The sequence below is a fragment of the Cygnus atratus genome, chromosome 20, assembly GCF_013377495.2.
Source record: "Cygnus atratus isolate AKBS03 ecotype Queensland, Australia chromosome 20, CAtr_DNAZoo_HiC_assembly, whole genome shotgun sequence".
In the NCBI taxonomy this organism is placed as follows: Eukaryota; Metazoa; Chordata; class Aves; order Anseriformes; family Anatidae; genus Cygnus; species Cygnus atratus.
In genome coordinates this window covers 5022089-5044262 of record NC_066381.1, presented here as the reverse complement: position 1 = coordinate 5044262, position 22174 = coordinate 5022089, and the positions used below count along the sequence as shown (strand labels likewise).

General features: G+C 58.3%; 1 protein-coding gene across 3 annotated transcripts in view; it reads left to right on the top strand.

Annotated features, from left to right (window-relative positions):
• DTX2 (deltex E3 ubiquitin ligase 2) overlaps positions 1–22174 on the top strand; it is a 34030-nt gene that overhangs the window by 7785 nt on the left and 4071 nt on the right. For 2 of the 3 annotated variants that reach the window (XM_035559149.2, XM_035559148.2), the window contains exons 3-5: positions 1625–1932; positions 2042–2211; positions 9366–9424. In XM_035559149.2, coding sequence (XP_035415042.1) covers positions 1625–1932; positions 2042–2211; positions 9366–9424 — 537 coding nt within the window. Of the gene's footprint in view, positions 1–1624; positions 1933–2041; positions 2212–9365; positions 9425–16659; positions 16792–22174 lie in introns of all 3 variants that reach the window. The other variant, XM_035559147.2, reaches the window with a different exon arrangement.

Here is a 22174-nt window from a genome sequence, read left to right as displayed (position 1 = left end):
TGGTGGTCTCCTCTCCGCTGGGAGCTGGTTCCCAGCACTCACCTCGAAATGCAGCGCTGTTCTCGCTGCCCTACTTCCAGCCCACATCACCCTCAGACTTCCCCCTGCTCAGCACTCCCCCGGCGTGCTGTGCCTGGCGAGGCCGCGGATCTGGGCACCCGGTGGTTAGTGCGTCTCCAACACTTGGCAGGCCTCGTTTGCCGGCTCGGAGCACTTGTTGCTCGAGTTTGCCCTTGGCCGTGCTCTCTGCTTTCCCCTGTAAAGCGCCGGTTGCTGCCTGGGGAAGGTCGGCTCGGGTCCGCTGGCACCTTCCGCCCCGACTTCTGCCGGAGCGAGGTCTCGTCCCACGCGAGTCTTTGGGCCCTGGGGCTGAGCTCTCAGCGTTCAGCCTGCAGGTGAGGGTGGAGATGAGCACGGCGTGAGGCAGAGGGACTCGAGCCAGCGTTCAGCCAGGCAGAGCCCCGGCACGGGCAGCAATCAGGGGCAGGCAGCGCGGAGTCGCACAGGGCCACGGGCAGCGTCCTGGGGCCGCTCTCTGCGGGGCTGAGGTGCAGATACTCGTTTGGAGGTGTGCCCTCTGTCACCTCCATTCCTGGAGTTCAGGGTCATAGCCCTCATGACAGCTTCAGGGGCTTTGTTTTTGTTTTGCCCCTCCTGGTGCTCTTCTTCTCCGAGCTCCTCCTTCGGCCTGAAGACTCCCCGCATTCCTGCGTCCCCAGCCTTGCCCCGTGGTGTCCCTGCTCCTCGCCGCGCAGAGGGGCTGCCGAGGATTTTCCCAGCAGGAGCAGTTTTGCCCCCGCTGCAGGGACCTGGTTTTGCAGAGGTGAGGGCTCCTGTCCTGCTGGGCGGCTCACCTCCTCCTCCTGCTGCCCTCTGCTTTTATAGAGCAGCCGAGCGCGAAGTCACCCCGGAGAGCCAGGCTTCCAGGGGGTTTCGAGCTCGTGCTGCTGCCGTAGAGCAGCCTCGCGACAGCAGCGTGTCTGCTTTCATTCCTCGTCCTTTGTGTGAACAGCTGCTCTCTGCAGCTTCCAGATCACTTTGCTGCCTTTTCCTCCCTGCTCCTGCTCTATCGCCCGGCAGGCGGGAGCCTGGAGAAGCTGGCCCTGTCCTTCCCCGCTCTGACGTCCGTGTCCTGCCCGTGTGGGACTTCACCCACTCCCCAGACCCTTGCACAGCAGCGGGAGGTAGGCGTTCAGCCCCTCAAGTGTTTCTGCAGAGCGCTCGCTGACGGTGTCACGTCTCTATAGTTACTCTGTTGTCAAGGCTGTGGGAGGTTTTTTACCAGATCTGTGCCTCAGCCTGATTTTTTTTAATTTTTTTTTTTAACGTCAGCGAAGCATCTGTGATTGCTGCGCCGTTGTGCTTGGGTGTGTCGGGGTCCGGATCCTCTCCCCTTCCCTCCCTTCCTCCCTGCAGCGTTTGAACCCGCTGCCAGCCCGCGGTCAGATCTGGCCGAGGGACAGAGGGCTCGGAGGCGTCGCGTTTCTCCGAGCTCATCCCGTGCCGGGGCGAGAAAGTCCATTCGTGCCTCCAGTTAGCCACCGCAGCCCTGTGTAGGAACGGGTCACGGAAGGAGATTCCCCCTGAGTTCTCCGCTCACGCTGACTTTCCCCTCTCCCCCCAGGGACGATGCGGGCGGTCCGCAGGCACCTCTTCCCCGGGAGCTCGGCGGCCGGGCAGGGCATCGTCTGGGAGTGGCAGAACGACGAAGGCGGCTGGTCCCCCTACGAGATGAGCGTCTGCGAGGTCCTGGAGCAGGCCCGTGCCACCAACCACCAGCGGGTCGATCTCGCGCCCTTCGGCTACAACTACGACGTCGACCTGGTGGCCCAGGTCCAGACCAACAAGACCACGAGGTTCCGCCGCAGCGTGCAGCGGCGCTTGGACTCCCCGTACCCGGTGACGTCCGCCTCGGCCCCCGGCCACGCGGGGGTGGGTTGCTCTTGCCAGCAGTGCTGGCTCAACGGGGGGACTGGCCCCATCACCACGCGGGTCCCGGCACTCCGGGACAAACTTCCCCAACTCCTCCGCCACGCATCAGGTTTCCGGCAGGACGACGTCCGCGAGTTCTTCCGGCGTGGGCTTTGTGCCCTACAACAAACCGACTTTGTCGGCGGCGAGGTCGACGCCGAGACTCAACGCACAGAGCACCTGGGCTTTGCCTCAAGCTGGGGGCCCCAGCACAGGACTGTCTGCACCGAACGGAGTCAGGTACAGCCCCCAGTTCGCCTTTAAATGCTGCCTGCGTGCCCAAGAGCCCCGCTGTGCTCAGGTCTTCGTTTAGGAGCCTCTCTCTCCCAGGGGACCGCACAAGGGTCTTCTCCCTACGAGGGAGATCTTCGTGCCTTTGTGTCCGATGGATGAGGAGGCTTCCCCTCTGCTTTCTCTCTTCTCCCACTCAAAATTATTCCCTGTCAGCCGTGAAAGTCCCCCGAGCCGCTGGGAGAAGTAGTCAGGTGGAGATGCTAGAGGAAATGCAGGTGGTTGGTAGCACTTCTGTTCGTCTGAAAGCAATTTTGAGGGGAGACCGAGCAAATGAAAAGGGGATTTGTGAACGTTCCTATTTAATTCAAAATGCACGGCAAATGTGGAGTGGAAAAGTGCCCTGTTCAGAGCTCTTCCCCCTCAAGGAGGCCCTGCAGGACTCACTGCACGTGGCCGAGACCTCCCACGTTCTCTGACACAATTAGGAAGTCCACGTTTGATGTCTCTAATGAGAACAAAGAGGGGACAAGGGTGCTGTGGGGCTTCGCTGCCACACTAGAGGCCCTGAAGCATGCACGCATCTCGCAGCACAGGATTTTAGCTCCTGCTGGCAAGCGGCTGGAGCCGAAGGAGGGCTGTGTCTGCGCCGTGCTGCTGTGGGAGGCAGGGCTTCGGTTCTCCTCGGGCCTTTGGGTGCTCCGAGCTAAAAGAAAAGCGACATCTCCTGGGCTCACCCTGCGGCCCCGCTCCTCTCCTCTGTGTGGGCTGCTTGGGGGGGCTGCGGTGGGTTACCCCGGGGGCAGCAGCTCCAGCCGGGGCTGTCAGCGTCTCCTTTGCGAAGTGGCCCTTCCCTCCACCTGGTAGGGGCGGCCTCTGTAACCCAAACCAAGCAGGATATTCACGAAGAGGTTTTCCGTCTTAACTCTTTCTGCACGCAGGGCTTTTTCTAGCTCAAGGCTTTTGGGGTCTGTCTTATTCCCAAGAGCCGGTGATAACGCGTGCGCCGAGCATCTCCCAGCTACAGTCACGTCAACCTGAGGCCGCAGTAAGGGGGCTCTGGTTGTAAACCACCGTCAGGGTGTAGAGCAGTGCACGCGCTTTGCTAGAAATAAGTCAGGCCCTGCAACACTGAGCATCTGAGAAACTAGAGGCAAGCTTGTCAGGGTTGATTTACCTGTCCAAGCCAGCCCAAGGAGATGCACAGATAAGGGATCAGAAGGGCGGTGGAAGCTCATTCCGCTAATTGCACGCGGCACAAGTTTATTTTGAACCTCGTTTGTATCTTAAGCAAGGCTGAAGTCGTGCTCCCTTGATGAGTCTCTCTCCTTGGAGATCTTCAAAAGCCAAGGACAGGACCTGTGCAAGAAGCCCCGGGCGGCCGTGCTTGGCCAGGGCGTTGGACCAGGTGACCCGCAGAGCTCCCAGCCATGCTGTACCTCTCTGCGTCTGATCTTCAGGCGGTGTTCTCAGCGCATGGCAGGCCTTTCCCTCTCGGGGGTGATCTGAATACAGCGACTTCCCGCGCCTTGCTCTTCTTTCTCACGGTGCTCCCTTTGCACCTGGTGACTGCGCGTGGCATCTCGTGCATCCGCGGTGTTTCTCTGCTCCCCTCACCTTTGGACGGGGCGCAGAACCGGAGCTCAGCACCCAGCAGGGCTCTTGCTGCCTCCCGCAGCAGCTGCCAAACTCCGCTTCTTGCAGGGTTGGTGCGCGGTGCCGTCACCCTGCCTGGGGCCAGCGTCTGTCGCCAGAGCATAAACACCCGTGTGGCTTGCAGAGTAACTCTTGGGGTGGGAAGAGCTGGCCAAAACAAGAGCAAAATGCTGCTGTGGTTGCCCTGCTAGGCTCTGGCTGGAGCCGATAAGACGCTGTGGTGCCCCGCTGGGTGCTGAGCGGGGAGCTGGAGTCCTGCAGCGTTACCTTCCCGCGGGCTCTGTCCTTTCCCCTGCCAGACAAATGCATGGGGGGGGATGATCTCTGTCTTCCAGTGCCGTTCCAGTACGTGGAGGGGACTCGGCGCCAGCTCGAGATGGCTCTTCCCCTTTCTTTCCATGCCGTGAGCTGGGAATACTGCGGGGCCGGTGTGATTGCTCTTGGCTGGGGTTACGTTCCCAGGCTCGTGGAGCCGTTTTCCAGCAGAAAATACCCTCATTTCTGTGAATTAGGGGAAACCTGAGTAGCACGCCCTAACAATGTGTTTCATTTAATTCCAAAGCCCGGAACATTCCGGAGTTATTGTATCCACTAGGTTCCCTGCCTTTCCCCCTCGGCTGTGCTCCTTGGGGTGCTTCGTTCCTCTCCCATTGCTCCTCGCTGCATGGGGAGCTTTGTGGCTATGGAGGCGAGGTGCTAATTATCCTGCGCTAATTACCCCAGGAAGGGTTTGTGTCTGTGTCCAGCCTGCAGCTTTGCTGGGGTTGCTCCTGGCTGGGACGTGCAGGTCCTGCGGTCGGCGCTCGGGCGCAGAGCTGGCAGCGGGGCCACATCCCAGCGGCGGGAGCCCCGTGCGGGGACAAAACCTCGTCCCGTGGCCTCGGGGCTGCGCGGGCTGGCCCTGGAAGCGGCTCTCTGGCTGCCAGCACCTCCAGCTGCCTGGAAATGGCAGCGAAATGGCAGCTAGCCCCTTTCCAGCCCCGGGGCTCCGAGAAGAGATGGATGACTTGTGGTCTGGAAGAACGCCTGCACAGGAGCCTCGTGGCACTGAGCTGCTGCCGCTGCTCCTCGGCCCTCGCCGCAGCTCACGCAAGTGTTCATCGACGGAACGAGTGGGAGTGACAGAGCAAGGCCTGGGCTGTGGGGAAGGGAGCAGCGGGGTTGGATGGGGATTCTCCAGCGTCTGATACAGGTTGTGCTGTGCGTGCCCCGCAGCACCCCTGGCAGGCTGCTGGCCGTTACGGAGCTGCTCGTCATCGCAGGGCTGCCCCAGCCCCTGCCTCGCTGCAGCTGAGCTGTTCCTGGCGGCTCAAATGCTACTGGAACCTGAAAGACAGGGCAGTTACACACGCCCGGTTAAATACACCCAGTTCGGGAGGAAGCACGGCAGAAAATGGCAGCACAGAAGAAAACCTCGCTCCTGCAGGGCTCAGAAGGAGGTGTAGTTCCTCCTGGGAAGCTGCCTGCCTCCCTGGGTGGCTGTGACAGTTATTCCCAAGGTGCGGGCGGGCATAGCCCCCGGGGCAGGCGGCACGGGCATGTCTGAGCCGTGGCAGCACCGGGAAGCGTTTCCCGCTTGCTGCGGGCTGGGGCACGGGTGCAGGGGTGCGAGAGGGTGGAGCTCGGGCACCGCAAGCTGCGGCGTCAATTCCCCCTGCTCTCACGGGGGTCAAAGTCTGCGAAACCCAGAGACGAGCGTCGCCTGGAGCGAGCCGAGGCCTAACCAGACGTTAATACGTTAGCAGCGGAGCCAAGAATATTAAGTAAACGTGGGCAGGTTGTTTTGCCTCTTGGTGCCTTGGTTGCCTCCCGTGCGTTAAAGGCAGATAATGAACCCGGCCTCCTCCACGGGCCGCGCTGAGAGCCGCAGACGGAGTGTGCCGCGGTGGGGGCCGTGCCCGCAGCAGCGAGCAGCGCCCCGCTGCGTGCGGCTCCCCGCGCTCCGGCCATCTCCGGGTGCCGCCCAGCTCCCCCCCCCCCCAAGGGGGCTCCTTGCAGAGAAGGGCGCTGCTGAGGGGTGTCCTGCTTGGCACAAGGGCAAGGAAAGCTGCAGGAGGCGGTTTGGGGGGGAATAAATTCGTGCCCCAGCCAGGAGAGTCCCTGCGGTAGCTCTCTTGGCTGCTCTGGGCTCACGTGGCCGTGGGTGCCCGTCCAGCTCCTGCCTGCAGATAAGGCAGGGGGCTCGGGTTGGGGAAATTTTATTGAAAAGCATTGGGAGGGGGGTCTTGGGGCTGGGGAGGGAAGCTTTGTAGTGTTAGGGTGCTCTTTTGGAAGTGCCGCAGCCCCGCATCTCCCGTGTGCTCAGCACGCTGTCGGATCAGGAGATGCACCCAAGTGACCAGACCCCAGGCAGGGTGTTTCCTCCCCTTCGTCCTCCTCCTCCTCCTCCTCCTCCTCCCCCTTCAGCTCTTCTTGCCCACCAGCAGAACAGCAGGCTGCTCGGCTCCAGCAGACCGAGGGGGTCTCTGCCACCCCCAGCCCTCGCCAGGCCCATTGTGACTTGTCCCCACCCCTTTGTCACTCCTTGTCCTGGTGCCGGGAGCGAGCCCCGTGGATCGACACCGCTGAGTGCAGCGCAAGAAAAGGTCCCGGGGGGGGGGACTTGGTCTAGGTCCTGATGTCTTCAAAACGAAGGGAGGGGAGAAGCTCTTGTGTGGCCGCTGTTAGCATCCCAGGAGGTTTTCCATGGAAGGGGTTAGACCCCTGGGCACACGTGTGCGAATCTGAGGCAGGGCGGGACCTGGGGGAAGCGTTGGCTGCTTGTTCAGAGGGTACAAAGGCACCGGGGCGCAGGAAAATGCGGCTTTTGTGGGGGAGAGAAGGAAGAACGGGCTCTGTTGGGAAGGGAGAGAGTTGATACGGACTTTTCTGTTCCTGCCCCGTGAGGAAATCACGTATGGGGCTGTTCAGCTCGGATCTGGCCACCGAGTGCCACCTCACCGGTGCCGCAGCACCTGAACGTCTGGGAAAGCAAGAAGTTGCCACGCTTTGCTTATGGGATCCACTGACGGCAAACTAACTTCACCAGGAATTTCTCACCGGATCTGTGAGGACGGTGCCTTGCTTTGCGCCCCTTTCTTCACAGCCCACGACCCCCTGGTACCTACGGCACTGAGCAAGGGGGCGAGCAGGGCCTGCAGGGCATGGCAGGACGAAATCAGCCCGGGGAGGAGTCGGTACCGGCAGAAAATCCGAGATTTCAGGCGCTGACTTCCAGGTGCTACAAGCTCAGCTGGAACATTTGGCTCGGTGTCACAGGTACCGCCGGGTGGAATTTCATCTGTGGGCAGCAGAGGTGGTGGGAGCTGATGTGGTGGTGGACACCCAGCCCCTCTCTGCGTTGCAGCGCTTGTTCTGGCATCGCTGCTCTCCCAACCTCCCCTACCAGAGCCCTCCCCAGCCTGCCGGGGCCGCTGCCCCCATAGCCGAGCCTACAAATCGGCGGCACCGCTCCCAAAAAGCCGTGGCGGTGCCGGAGCACCTCGGGTCTAAGCCGATGGACTACTTGCAGGCAGCTCGTGCCGCTGGCGAGGCTGCTCAGGTGCAAGGCACCGCACGTGTGAGACTGCCGTGGCAATACCCTTTGTTACCTCTTCCCCTTCCTCCAAAAAAACCCTCTTCGGGCCCGGAGGAGCATTTCTGCCCCTTCTGCGGCGTGACGATGCTTCTTCCTCCCACGCGCTGCGGCTTCGAACCTCCTGGGGCAGCGAGGCGGCCGAGGCACCGCGGAGCAGCGTGAGTTTCCCTCGGTTTCACCAGGGGTTTCTGCGGGTGTAAGAGAAATGGCAGCACGTGGCAGCCCGGCCGAGGCGTTCCCGCAGCGCCGAGCGGATGGGTTAGCACGTCCTGCGGCCTCGCTCGCTGAGCTGCTGCTGAGCCACGTGGAATAAAAAGGATTTGGGTCCTGCGTCGTAAATCCCTGCGCTCCAGCCCTTCCGTGCGCCCCTGGGTGAATCCCCCACTGAGGATTCAGCCCTGTCCCTGCTCTGCTGTGTTTGCTTTGCTTTCTTTTCCGTGGGGAAGGGGAAACGAAGGCGCCCCCGGTGGCTGCTGCAACTGGGGGGGGTGACAGCAAAGCACAAACTCTTCGGTGTCTGGGCTGGGGGTGCCCAGACCCCGCGGTGCTTCTGCTGGGGGGAGCACAGCAGGAGGGAAAACGGAGGGGAGAAAAAAATCCATGGGAAAGAGCGATGAAAAGCTGAATCAGGGAAGAAAAAGGTCGCAAAGAGGGGACACGGCGCCTGCTTCAAAGCCCCCCAAAAGCGAGGGGAAGATTTGCCAGCGGGGTTCGAACCGGGCTGCGGTGAGAACAGCCCGTTGCATCATTTGAAAACGTTGCAAAATTAGGGGCAAGCGAGGGGAAACCACAGCCTTTGAGAGAGGGAAGGGAAACCTCCGCAGCCCAGAGGACCTCTTAAAGGTCTGGAGGCCCCAGTCTCATGCGGCCAGGCTGTCAGAGCAGCGCCAAGCCCGGGGTGCTGCCTTCTTCAGGAGCTCGGCGCCTGCGCAGGGACCTGCTCCGAGCGGCGGCAGGTAGATGGGGACCTGGGGATGTGTCGCTGCTGAACCTCGGGAGGCCGAGGAGAGGGACCTACCGCTGTCCTTGGGGCTGTTTTGGGCACGGCGGCAGCTTCTGGAGAGGGCTAGGTTCTCAGAGACAGCGGGTGGCATTTGGGAGCTTGGCGACCTGTTGTCCTACGAAGCTGGCCGGGGTTGGCGTAACTGGGGCTGGCGTGGGGAGTCTGGAGGTGGTCATCTGAGGGCACTGGGAAGTAACTGCAGCTGGTAGGCGTGAGCTGCCAGCTCTGGGAAACACCATCAGAGCAAGTTAGGAACCTGAAAGGGATGTTACAGGGTCTGCATTGATTTCCAAGGGAAGAAGGGTACCAAACTCTTCCAAATCTCTTTCAGCCCTTCCTCCCTCCTTCCTACATCTTGCAGTAACCCTGTGGACGGACAGTGAGCGTCAGGACTCGGTTCTGCTCGAGGACCAGCTGCACGTGCTCAAGTGCTTGGCTCGAGCTTTCTCTGCCTCGGTTTCCCCACGTGGAAAGCTGTTGGGTGGTGCAGCTTGCTTCCTCCGGTCCCCACAGCTGCAACATCTCACGCAGCATCAGGGTTTGAGCTTTGGGGAGTGTTTTTTCTTCTGGCCATCATAACAGGCTGACAGAGCAAGTCACCAGGAAGGTTTAAGGTTATTTGCTCTGTTCTGGTAGCTCCTGGCTGCACACTCACACCAGGGACCTGCACATAGCACAGACCCATTGTGCTCAGGACAGGGCTGCAGAGAAATAAACTCCCCTAGCTCTGGCCAGGGGCGGGCTCCTTAAATACAGCAGCTGGACCAGTGGGTGAAGGACGTGTGGGTGGGGGGTCCCAGATGAGGCTCATCTGGGCAATTAGAGCCCGTTGATATACCCAGGGCCTGGGGGTGGTGGATTGGTGCTGGTGTGTCCAGTGGTTGAGCTGTGCTGGTTGATGTCTCTGTGTTTCTGCTCTCTTTCCAGCGCCCCCAGCCTGCCGGTCAAGATGTCCAAACCCAGCAAAGTGAACCAGGCTTTGGCAGGTAACAGTTCTGTTCTGCTTTATCTGCTTTCTCTTTAGGGTTATGTGAGCAAGTGTTCTACTTTTCCATAGCGTGTGTTTTTCTTTTTCTTTAATTTTTTAGTTTCTAGCATCTCTGAAATGCCTTTGGCAGTGGAAAAGTTTTAGTTAGGCCTAAAGACCAAAAGGTAGAAAAGACGAGCTTGAGAGAGAATGGGAAGGTCAGACCATGGTAACTGGTTTTCTCACGGGTGCTAGTCCTGAGGCTTTGTGCTCCCATCCTAGCTGAGGTGAGGTCTTGATGCTGCTCAGCACCTGAGGCTGTAGCTCAGCACCTTTCTAATGCGAGAGCAGGGCGTATCTGGTGTGCTGTCAGTCTGAGCAGGAGAGAGGGGCAGATGGAGCTTTGTGGGTGAGGCTCTGAAGCACTTTCTGCCCCTGTAGTTTATAAATAGACCATCGCAAGCTGGCTTTTGGGGGTGTATTTGGGGCTTGGGTACTTGTTTTTGTAGTGTATAGGAGCACATGGGCCAGGCTGTGTGCTAGCTGGTGTTTCCTGTTTGTTTTTTCCTCCCTTTGAGGAGGAAACTCGCAGCGCAGGATGGTGTGTGGGGTTGTCTCATGTGATTTTATTGCAGAGGCTCAGGTGGTCGTTAGCCTAAAAAACAATTGTGATGCATTGCCTTGGGGAAAGGAAGAGACAGACATTGAATCAGGCATTGTCTGCTGTGGCAGCACAACGCAGGCTTGCTTGTAACCATCCAAACCTGTGAATGTGATCTGAACATCCCCGAGAAGCGTGTCTGGGAGGGACAGGAGTGCCAGTTTTCAATGTGCCACTCTTCTGAGTGGGTTTGCCTGTTAAACGTGAAATGGTGGTGCCTTGAAGACAGCAACCGGTGCTCGCAGCTTTTAGTGGTGGTGCTTACAGTCGGGGGGCCAAAACCTCTTGGTGTGTTTGCTGTGTGCTGGCTGCGAGCAGTGGGATTCGGGTGCCTGAGGAGCCGGGTGTCCTGCTGGGAGCTGGTGTCTTCCCCATACAAAGACCACGTGTGCGCTTGAAACTGTCCTAACCCAGTAACCTGGGGTAGGTGAGCGGAAGAGACCTGGCGTGTGGCATTTTCTGGGGGCTGCTGTACCCATTTCGGACACAACGGAGTATCTATTAACCCCCTGAATATCTATTAACCCTCTCTCTCCTCTGTCCAAGCACGGTCTGTTCAGGTTAGTAGCTCCCTGGGTGCTGAGCTCTGCTCCTGAGCACGCAGAGGCAGTTGGGCTCTCCCTCGGACAAAGTGGCCACCAGCTCTTTCTAGCCAAGGTGGTGGCAGCTGGTGCCCTTCTAGGTGCCAGGCTCTGCCCTGCCTCAAAACAATCCCCTGGGACTGCTGTTTCTGGTCATCCAGTGCTAAAACCACCGTGGAGACTGCGCCTCGCAGGTCCCTAACACCAAGCAGGCAGCACGCAGTCCATCTCCCTGTCGGCAGATCGATCTTTGTGGCAATGAGGTGCAGGGCCGAGCTCAGACCTTGCCTAGATGGATGACCTGAGCAGGGCTCACCTTGCTTATGAAAGCTTGATTTCATCCCCCGGCTATTAGCACTGGCTGTGTAATTAGTTCCTTAATCACATAAAGGTAAACACAGCAAAGAACTGGAGAGCCCTGCTGAATCCAGGCTGCGTTAATACTGTTAACCATGACCTTGTTCTGGATGTGCAAGTCTTCCTGCTCACTTGGAAGAGGTGAACATGCACAGTCCTTCTGTAGTGCCACCTTTAGACCTAAAAGGCTGCAGAAGAGCTCGGTGGAATCACCCACTTGGCACCATTTAAACCAGAATGAGAAGGTGAAGCTGGTAATCGGCTCTGCTCTTGTTGGAGGCTGGGGATGCAAAGGACAAGAACAGTTCTTCCTCGGATCTGCAGCCCCCCATGAGGTGTGCTGAGTTGCAGCAGGGCTGAGGGCTCAGTGCATCACCTGCCCCCAGGGACAGCATCTCCTTCGGGTCTGAGCCTGTTGGGCATGGCTCTGATCAGCCCTGGGTTGCTCCCTGCCAGGTGTAACAGATGTCGGAGCTGCAAGGGAGGAGAAAAATCTGAATTTGTGTCTGTCTTTAAAATGGAGTAGAAGCAGAGGGAAGATCTGGGTGAGTTAATTAGCGAGTGAAAGGAAAATAAATGTCTGGGAATGATTATGGTAAACAGCAAGCAGTGAGGTTGTGGTAACAAGGCCAAATTTTACTGGGATTTTTGTTGGCTGGGTCTTCAGGCACATCTCCTCCCCTTCTGTGCTCTGCTCTCTGCTTCTAGGACCTCTTCTGGGAAGTGCTGTTTTGTTCATATTTCAAATCTGGGGGATGGTCTTGGCAATGCTTATTCTTGGGGTTATTCTGTGATGTGCGGGCTGGGCCTCCCTTCTTCCCCCAGTCCTGCTGCACAGCTGTGTTCTTCAGCATTGGTGGTGATGAAGGGCAGGCTCTGGTGACATGGGGAGAGGGAGGTCCCAGGTGTGACCCGAGAAGGGTTTTATTCCGCACGTCTTACAGCCTTCGGTCTCCATCCTGAGGTGCTTCTCAGCAGCTTTGGTTCTTGGTTGAAGCAGAAGCAAACCCCCTGAATTGTACTGACGCGCTCCAGATGTGTCTGAGTGCAGGAGGCAGCTCTGGATAACCGGGAGCTGGGCAGTCCTGCTGGTCTGAAGGAAGTGGGCTTTGTGCGATGGGTGCCTGGGGTGTTGGGTGAGGAATTCATAACTCTGCAGCCCCACACCTTCCAGCAGCACAACTCCCGAGCCCAGAAATCGTGAAGCTGGTTTAAACTTCCATGTAAAATCAGGCTTTGTCTTGACTTTGTTACCTTCTTGCTTCAAGGTGTGCGTGGAAACGTGTCTCCCCCCACCCCCCAAATTGTGCTAGTACAGAGAAATGCCAGAGGAGAGGTCTCAGCAGACTGCTAAACCATGGTGTTGGTGTTTAAGGCTCAGCTGGATGAAATCTGGGGGGAACAACCTAGTTCGGGTGTGCCTCGTGGCTGCCTGGGGGACTGGGTGCTCGTATGGAGTCCCTTCTAGGATTGGGAGACAAAAGGCTGGAAGTGAGCTTTGTGTTAAATTAAGCTGAGTGTTTCTTATTAACACGGTTTCTCACTAACATGGTTCCTAGAGCTGGGATGTTTGGGGATATACTCACCATAGAAACTTTGGGTATAATTGTGCAAATTCTCAGTGCTTCTCTCTGAGACATCAGGTTATTTGAAGGCGAGCTCTGCCCTTCCTTCCACCTGCTGAAATCTCGAGCTGGAACAAAGCACACACGAGTCTGAGGTCTGTAAATACAGCTCAGCAGCCAGAACGGTGACTGCAGGGGCACGTAGGGCTGGATGTGTGAGTAAGAGCCTGGTTGAGGCTCACGGCGTTATGTAAGGGTGCTTTCCCCGTGCTCAGCTTCGGTACAGGATATTACGAAAGCGCCTGACTTCATGGGAGGCTAAGAAAAGCCGGCGGACGTTGTCATAGCTGCAGCAGAAATAATTCCACCCCAAGGAGTCCTACCGACTCCTTGCTGACGCTGCACTTGCAGCCAAATAAATGCTTTGAGGAAGAGAGAAGAGGCAGGTGTGTGTGTGTGCGCCTATTGCACACGGGCAGGAACAGATGAGGTGCCAAAGCATGCTTTGCAAGGCTCTTTGCCTCTCCTCCCTGCCTCTGCAGTGCTGGCGGGGAAGAGACCAGTGGTCAATGGAAAGTCTGAACATATTAATGAATATTTTTGTGAGCTCCAGGGGCGGCCGGCGAGCAGCAGGAGCTCTTGCAGGAACACAAAGGCATCTAAGGCTCGGTCTGGGTGAGCTTATTTTGTTGCAGTGTGGCCCTTGTGTCTTCAAGGGGGACTTCATCCAGGGCCGAACTTGCTCCTGACCCAGCTCCACTGATGTCTGTGGCTGCTGAATTCAAACTGTCCGCGGGTCAGAAGTGGAGAATCAGCCTGCAGGTGTGGTGTGTCTCCGGCACTCTGCGTGAAGGCGCGCTCCCCTGTAAGGCTTGGATGCGGGGGGATCCCTCGCTGGTGACTCTTGTCACCAGACTGGTGGGAGGCTTGCTGGATGCTGAGACTTCCAATATTGTATTAGTGCTCTAAAGGAAGAATCACTGCTGGGTGGTGAGATGAGCCAGAAGAGCGGGAACAGCCCCTTTCTGAATGCTCTCTTGATTGGAAGCTGCAGAAGGAGATGATTCACTGCGCCTCTCTGAAGGCAGCAGGAGGTAAAAGCAGAAAATGACCTTTTTTTTTTTTGCTGGTTTCAGGAGGATGCTTGGCAGGGGGTAGCTGTCCTGGTCCCACGCTTGACCTGCCTGTATGCATGCACGGCGTTGTAGATGCCCTCAACTCACGAAGTGAGAGAGCTCCTGAAATAAATGTTTATTTCCTTTGCAGTGACTCATGGTGCTGACAGGCAACTTTAGATAAGTTCCTCAGGGGATGGGAAGGGCCGCGTTAGCAGGCAACTGAACTCCGAGGTTCTGTGCCTTGTCTTCTTCCCTCAGTCTAACTTCTGAAGGAGACATCTTGTCCTCTGACGTGGAGTCTGAAGTCAGTCTTCCAACCTCTCCTTCTGTGTCTGTTTTTTATGGGCTCTGCACGTTACACCAGCAAGCTGGTATCGATCTCCTCAGCAGAGAGCTCTCGTCTTGCATTTGCGTGTCAGCCAGCTGCGTGGAGGTGGCCATAACCCCCGCCAGTCTTTGGGCTTGCTCTGCAGATGTCGGTCTGTGCGGTCAGCGCTGGGGAGCGGGTGCTGGAGGCAGCCTCACCTCACCCCTTCCTCCTGCCCCAGGCCGGGGCACGGCGCTTTATGGCCCTGCTGGGGTGAGGCTCCCAAAGACCAAAGTCCCTGCCTGGTGTGCAGGGGGTGGCAGCTTGGGTGCAGTCGCTGGGCTTCAGGCACTCAGCTTTGTTCGCTCCCATTTGTTATGGGAACACTGGGCTGTTGCTCCAGGCTTCCCGGAAGCGATGCAGGACTGCTGGCTTAGCGGGGCCGAGAGCAGGCAGCAGTCCTCTGGTCTGGAGTTCGAGACTTGCAGGAGGTTGTTTTGACTGAATCTTGCGGATCTGCTGTTCAGCTGCTGTTCATGCTGTTCACCCGATGCTCATGCTGTCTTGCCCCGAATTTGGGGGCTCTCCTCGGCTGGACCTGCTGAGAGCAGTGTGGTGCTGCCGGGGTGATGGTTACTCGCTTGGTGTTTGCACCTTCCAAAGGTGCTCCCAGGGAGCAGGGCACTGCACGTTAATCTAGCTCCTCAAAGGTGCTGCGTGGTGTGGTGTTACCTGCTTCCCTCGGGAAGCACGTGGATGTGCTGTGAGGAGACTCTTCCAAGCTTGTGTTCCTGATCTTCTGGCGCCAGACTTGCCAGGAGCTCTTGGAGGGAGGTGTTTTCTCCTTGGTGCTGAATCACAGGCCTCGTAATCAGCAGGCAGGGGCTGGAATTGCTCAAACAACTGCTTCACCTGCTGCTTGTGCATCTTTAACTCTCCTGCTTGTTGTTTTCCTGCCCTGCTTTCCTTCCCCCGTAATTTCTGGCACAATTACATGTGTCCGATGCCTGTTGCCTTGGTGCCGGTCCGGAGAGGAGCTCTCGGTGCTGTGAAGGACTGGCTTCTTGCTGTCTGCAGCTTCCCTCAGACCAGGAGGCGCGTGCTTGGGCGATGTGTCATGGAGCAACCCGGTCTGCTGGCCAAACCAGCTCTGCCAATGGTCCTTGGGTAACCCTGGGCAAACTGCTTCATCTCTGCCCCGTACCCAATCTTGTGAAGTCCTTTCCGTCTCTCTGGAAGTCTTTGGGCCTTACATGAGAGCTGTACTAAAAGCATCCAGCTCCTGGGTCGAGAAAGGACTTGGGCAGTTCGTGGGGTGGGGCTTGCGCTCGGAGCTCGCGTGAAGCCGGTGCAGGACGCAGTCGGGGCTGCAGGGGGTGGCTCTGCCTGGGGCACTTACTTTGGTTTTGCACAGAGGATTGTGAGTTACGGGGTGTGGGTTCTTAACACTAGTTTCTGCCTGAAACACACAACTAGTTAACACTCGCACAAAGCTGGCTGCTTCCTGTCATAACTCCATTTTTAGTCATGTGTGGGCAAGGCTCCTCATTTTGTCCTGAATAAACGCATTTGCTTTTCTATCTTTTCCCAGCCCAGTAGAATATAGGCTTGAAAAGCCTTGGTAACTTTGGTTTTGGCCATGAGCTGCTGCATAGGCAGCTGGGGATGCTGGCAAGAACGTCCATAGTATTAGGAGGTGGTTTTGCACAGGCTGCTCTAAGAGGTAAGCTGGGCTTTCAGGTTGCCTGCTGTCAGTCTGCATCTCTGAATTATTTTTTGGCTGTGCTGATAGCTGCGGCAGGGGGAGGTCTCTTCCTGGAAAAACTGAAGCAGGCGTTCCCTGGAACGTATGTTTAAGAGCAGTGCGCCACCCTGCGAGTGTTATGCCTTGTGACTGGCCTGTATTTCACGGGCAAACATCGCGCTAGATCAGCATCACCAGCCCTGTGGCTCTCTGCGTGCCAGTTCTACCTTCAGGGAATGGCTGTCCTTTTTAATGATTCATTAGCTTTCACCAACTGCATCCGGTGAATGCAGCGCTTCTCGGTGCTGGCTGGGAGGGAGAGAAGTCTCGGGCTTGAGCTGTGCATGGGGTCCAGCAGAAAACGGAGCCCAGTTGGACGGGGCTCCTTCGGCAGGGTCCAAGGTGGGCAGCTCCAGCCTGTGCCCGGCCCAGGGCAGCTGCAGGCTTTGCAGGCCCTCAGGCTGCTCTCTGGGGATTAGTTTGGTGCGATGCCCTTGAAACACTCTGCTTTACGGGGGAGTAGCTGAGCAGGAGCTGTAGGGATTACAGGTAACCGCAGATCCCCGGGGCAGTGCTGCCCGCAGGGCTCGGTGAGCTGGAGGACTCTGCACCACGACAGACATGAAACGCCCGAGGAGCCCTAAAGCCAAGGCAGAGAGGAAGGTCCTGTCCAAACCCCAGCTTAGAGGGTGCCTGCATTTCCCCGTTTTAATTTGCTGCCCGAGCTCCCCTTGCTGAAGTCCTCTGGATCCTGTCCTTGCGGTGACTCCAACCCCTTTGCCTCTCGGGTGTTTTATGTTCTCTGAATCAAGGGCTTGGGTTTTGTTTTGTTTTTATCTTTTTAATTTGAAAGATTGAAGTCTTTTTTAATGTGTTTCCCCGTTGTTTCCTTCCTGCATGTTGATCTCGTACCCGCTGTAGGCATGACGGCTATTCTGATGTCAGCCGCTGGACTCCCCGTGCACCTCACCTGTGTGCCGCAAGCTGCCAGCACCCATAAAGCCACTAAAAAACACAGCTCAGTTAAGGAGGGGAGGAAAGTGTCCAAGAAAGGTAGTTCCTGCTCAAACTCTGATATTTGCTTCCATCTCCTTCTCTTTATCTCTCTGCACTTGTTCTGCCTCCCTCCTTTCCTCTTGTCTCTCCCCTCAACCCTCTCGGCTCTTCCGACTGACTGGGGATGTTCATCCCACCGAGGGAAGAAGCAGGGCGTTTCTCTGGCCTGTTTGGTCTCTGCCAGGCTGTAAAATAAGATGATGAAGTAGACCCTGGAAGCTCTGCTTGTTTCCATCAGTCACTAGAGCTGCCTGGCTGTTCTCTGTGCATGTCAGATCTCTGCGATCTCCCCGGCGTCCCTCTGAGCTCTCCCGGGGAGCCCTGGCTGTCCACGTACCAGGACTTTCCCTGACTCACTGCTGGGACGAGTCTGGGAGCCGAGGAACCCTCGAGGACAGCATTTATCCATGCGCTGTCTCAAGAGAAGGGCTGCCGGTGAGCCAGAAGGTCTGGCTCGTCACCGCTGAGTCACGAGGTGAGCAGAGGAGGATCTCCCAGGCGAGCAGCCCCTGAGTCACGCAGGGGACTTGAGGCTGCCTTGGGCTGGGTTTGTCTTCCCCGCCTGCCTCGGGCAGGAGGGACCAGGTCACCCCAGCTCCCTGCCAGGCGCAGCCACCTGCGGGGCAGGACCTTTGTCCCTGCTCCTGGACAGGAGGAGCCTTGTGGTGGAGGAGAGGAGGCACCTGGCTGTCTCGGTTCCTTGGTGTTCCTTGGAGTCAGTGCAGGGAGGAGGCTTGACGCAAGGTGCAAAGTCCTCCAAAGGAGGTAGGAAGGGGGCGAGGAGGACCAGAAATTAAATGTGGAGGGAGGCATCTCATAGAAATTCATCATGGGCAGAGCTGGGGGGAGGAGATGCAAGCGGCAGGAAGGAGGGAGAGCAAGTGTGGAGTAGGATGTGTGAGGGGGGAGGAGAAAAGGGGTGGTGGGAGAAGCAGCAATGAGGAGAAGGGAGGTGAAGGAGAAGAACTGAGTGGAGGTTGTGGTGGAGGGGCTGCATGGGGACTGTGTCTTGGGGGCTGGCTGCTGGGGTACCAAAAATCCTTCAGTGTTGGTGTGACAGGGTGAGGGCTGTGCACCAGGGACAGCCGCATGGGAAGGGAGCTGCTGGAGGTCCGTGACGCGAAGCTGGCTGCCTTTATGGCAAGGTGAGGCCACAAACACGCGGTCCTGGTCTCCTGAAGCCCCCTGCCAGCAGAGGGGATGTCACGGAGCTGGCCTGCCAGCCCAGCAGCACATCTTCCTGCACGAGATGTGGGCTCTTCGGTGCTCGGCACAGCACCAGGGGCATTTGCACAGTGCCTGCACCTTGGCCAGAGGTCAGACTCGCTCAGGCAGAGGCTGCTGAGCTCTGTGTTCGTGCAGCCCAGCACCAGCCTTGGCCATGGGGCTCACTGAGCAGGAGCTGTGCTCTGTGTCAGCGTGGGGCTGGTGCCAGTGCCCTGCTGCAGCTCACCAATGCCACCTGCTGGGGCTGCGAAACCTCTGGGCTGAGGAGCGGAAACCCAGGGAGTGGAGAACCTGTGCAGAAGGGGCAGTGTGGGTGCTGGGGGCACCGTGTGGCTCCTTCCCTCCAGCCGGCAGGATTTGGCCCCCGTCCTGCTGAGGATGTGCCGCAGAGGAGGTGCGTTGCCAGCTCTGCCACTTCCAGCACTGAGGAGAGGGAGCTTTCCTGTTTTAGTTTCTAGGTCGTCTTCTAGAAAGCAGGACTGCCCTTGGGGGCAGGAAGGCTGGTCCTGCAGGGTGCTGAGTGCGAGATGCCTGCATGAGCAGGGTCTTGGTGCCACCCGGGAGCGAGCTCTGTCTGTGCCCTCCTGGCTAAGGAGCGCTGTGCTGCAGCGCCAGTGATGAGCCTGACTTGTGGTCAGGCTGTTCTGTCTCTTTACAGACCCTGGAGCTGTAACAGGCAGAGATGGGGGCCCATCGTGTGGCCAGAATTCCTGCGTCTCCTCTCTTCCAGACTTCTCTGTTGTTAGGAGCTCAAGCGAGAGCTGCGCACCCAGGTGCAGGCACGTTGGTATGCCGACTACAAGCGGCTGGCACCAAAATACCTGGCGGTGGGTGCAGTGTGCCCCTGCCCAGCCCCTTCTGGCTGCCTCCAGCAGGCCCCCAGCCCTTGCTCTTGGCTGTAGCAGGAGCACGGGCGCGTTCACCCCACCGACACCCCCCTGCCCAGCCTTTGCTGTGGCACCGTACCAAACCTCAAAGTCAGTCCTGCTGCGGCAGAGTCCTGCAGGGCTGGTGCAGGGGGTCTGTGGCTTGGCCCCGCAGAGGCGCCCGCGGACCTGGGTGCTTTGAACACCCCAAACACCCCCCGCGGTGAGCCTGTGCCTGCACGCCGGCCTGGCCGCGTGTGGGCTGAGGCGGTGTTGATAGCATTGCAGGCAGCTTTCTGAATACCTGGCTTATGCTCAACAAAGGCGCTAATTAGCCAGGGCTCGATAATGGTGTTGCTGCTCTGGCGGTGATGTCTGTGGTGTGGGTGAGCGCTGTGCTGCGGGTGTGGGAAACCCGCTGTCCCCACGCTGTCAGTGCTGGCACGTTGGTCCCTGCGTGTCCTTGTCCTGCTGCCACCGATGGCACATCCAGTGCCGGGCCTCCTGGAGGGAGGCAGGCTGCGATAACGGGGCTGCTCCGTGTCACGGCCAGAGTGGCCTGGTCGTTTGGCTTTCCTGAACTGCTAAAAGGGGAGAAACCTTTCTTTTTTAACACCAAATCTCCCCTTGCCCTTGAGGTTGAGGCCAGTAGGTGGAGCCCTTGCCCGTCCAGGGGATGGAGGGCAGATGTGGTCAGGGTTGGGTGCTGGTCCCTGGCGTTAGCTAGGAACAACCTGCCTGGCCCGCAGGGGGAATCAAACCCTGTGCTGCACCTGGATGGCTCCTGGGGGTACAGCAGGAGGCGTTCCTGCTGCAGGCGTTTGGTTGCTGAGCAAGGCTTCAAAACGCATCTGTTAAATGCTGCCCGTGGAAAGCCCTTGGTTCAGCAAGCAGCTTATTATCTACAGGGGGGAAGGGGAAGCGTTAAGGAAAATCGTTGTTCTTCTCCCTGTAACCGAAGGAAGGGCAGGCATTCCCCCACATCCCCAACAGCTCCACGGTGCAGCGTGAGGCCAGCTGGCCGTAAACAGCGCCGGTCAGTTCTGCATCGCCTCTTCAGTCCCCTGCTGAATCCTGCAAACTGTGGGGCTTTGGTCCCAGGGGATGGCAAGAACAAAGGGCTGGAGGCAGACGTTCCTGCAGCACAAAGGGCCCGGCACGGAAGCGATGTTGGCGCAGAAGCGTGCCGCGGCTGCCGGCCGCCTTCTGGCCCCCTGTGCAGCTGGGAGGTGGCCGGCCGGACACACTGCTCCTCGGGGCACGGCTGCGTGGGCTGAGCTCCCCTGATGAAAACGGTTATCGGCATTGAGCTGCTTCTGTAGGGCCGGGCACTCGAGCGGTCGCAGCTGGGGATGGGTTTTTCAGGAGCGCCCGGTGTCCCCAGGTCTGCCTCGCTAAGATCCGCGGTGGATCGAAGCGCACCAGAACGTTATCCCAACCAAGGGACGGGAGCGGGGTGCTTTCTGTACCCTCATCAGGGATGTGACACCACAAACCCATCAGGCATAGATCTGATGATGGCTGAGGACTGTAGGGTTGCCCCAGTTCTGTGCTCATCCCTGTTGGTGAGGGGCTGATGCCACTTGCTTTGCCCCAAACCCCTGCTGCACCCCACAAACTGCAAGAACTCTGCCCAGCTCTGTGCCATGACTTTTGTCACCTTTTCTTGATTCATTTTTGGATGAACGTGGCCTGTTTTGTATCTCTGAGCTGCTCTGGAGGAAGGGAGTTCAACAGGGAGAGCAATGCATGGTCGGGGCTGCAGAGAGGGAGCATCCTCTGCCCTCCTGGCCAAGGTGAATTGCCCCAAAGCTGATCAAATCTGTCGAGCAGGTGAGCCGGGGCGTTCTGCCAGGCGCCGGGCACTGCTGCTGGTTTAACACCCCCTGCTCTCTGCCCTTGCTGTCTTCACTGCCTCGTCTGCGCATCTTCTTGGCGTTCTCCTCCAGCCCACGGCCAGAGGAGAGGAGAAGGGAGGTTGCCTCAAAAAGAGCCACCCGAGGAACCGGCCGGCTGGAGGAGGGTCTGGTGGGCAGCAGGAAATCCTTGCGAACGAAGACACGGTGGTTGTGAGCGGCGCTTGGGGAAGTGGAAGGAGTTGTGGGTAGCAGCAAGCCCTGTTCACACGGTCTTCTTCACAACCAGCCGAGCAGAAGCTGAAGCCTCTGTATGCCCTGTGATGGTGAAGGTTTCCTTCACTTAGAAACCAGAGCCTGGCTCCAACTGCCACGCGTGAGAAGCACCACCTGGTGTTTGTTACCTGGAGCAGGGACATCACGGGGAGCTCGGCTGGGAGGCTGCAGGCACGGCAGGCAGTGAGCTGGGCTCAGACCCACGGCATCCCCGTGTGGCTTGTTCCTGCTGCCACCTTTTCATCCACTGCACCTGAGCAAGGGCCTGGCAGAGAGGATTTGGGGACTTGTCACCTTCGGAAGTGGCGAGGCGAGCAAAGGGGGTTCTCCAGGAGGTCTGCTGAGGCGGCCTTGGAGCAGTTCCTGGCGCTGCTGCTCTCCTGGCCCGGGCGCTGGAAAACAGGGGCTTGCCCAGGCTCCTGTTTGTCTCCTGCTCTTCTTGTGGCAGTTCTTGGAAATCCTTTTTTAGGGGATCTTGGCACGTCCCTGAGGTGGAAAACCCTTGTTTCCAAGTTCCCGTGATTGGCTTAATGGCTGTTGTATCCTGTTACCACCCTCCTGGCTGAGGGTCTCCAGGACAGTGATCTCACAGCCCCTGAGACATCACGCATCTCCTGCCTGGCGCCAGCTCTCGGGGAGCATCCTTTCACATTGTGGGCTTGTTTTCTTGTTCTGTGTGCTTGGTCGTGCCTCTGGCCTGCTCGTGCTGCCAGAAAACGAGTGTTTCAGGATGGCCAGGAATTCCCTTCTGAAAATAGCACGTCTTAATGACTGCGCGCTCCTTGAAGGGAGTCCAGCGCCCCGTTTATCAGGCTTCCTTAGCTAAATGACTTTCCACCCACGTTAGCTTTCTGCCTCGCTCCTCTGCTGCCCTGCAGCTAGCTGGTCTGCAGTGAGAAGGTGTGCTCCTTGCTTGCATCTCACCCACCTCTGCAGCTAGCAGCATGGAGCTGGCCGTCAGGGGAGCACAGGGCTCCTGCCTGATGCAGGGTCTGGGCCATCCAGGTCTCTGCCTGCTTAACGGCAGCGGTGGCATGTGAGCAGTCCTTTCCTTCACCACGCTGGCACCGTGAAAAGTGGTTATCTGGAGAATAGCACCCACCCTTTCCTGCTGGTGGTGGAGATTGCTTTATTTTTTGGGGTGGCAGAACAGCT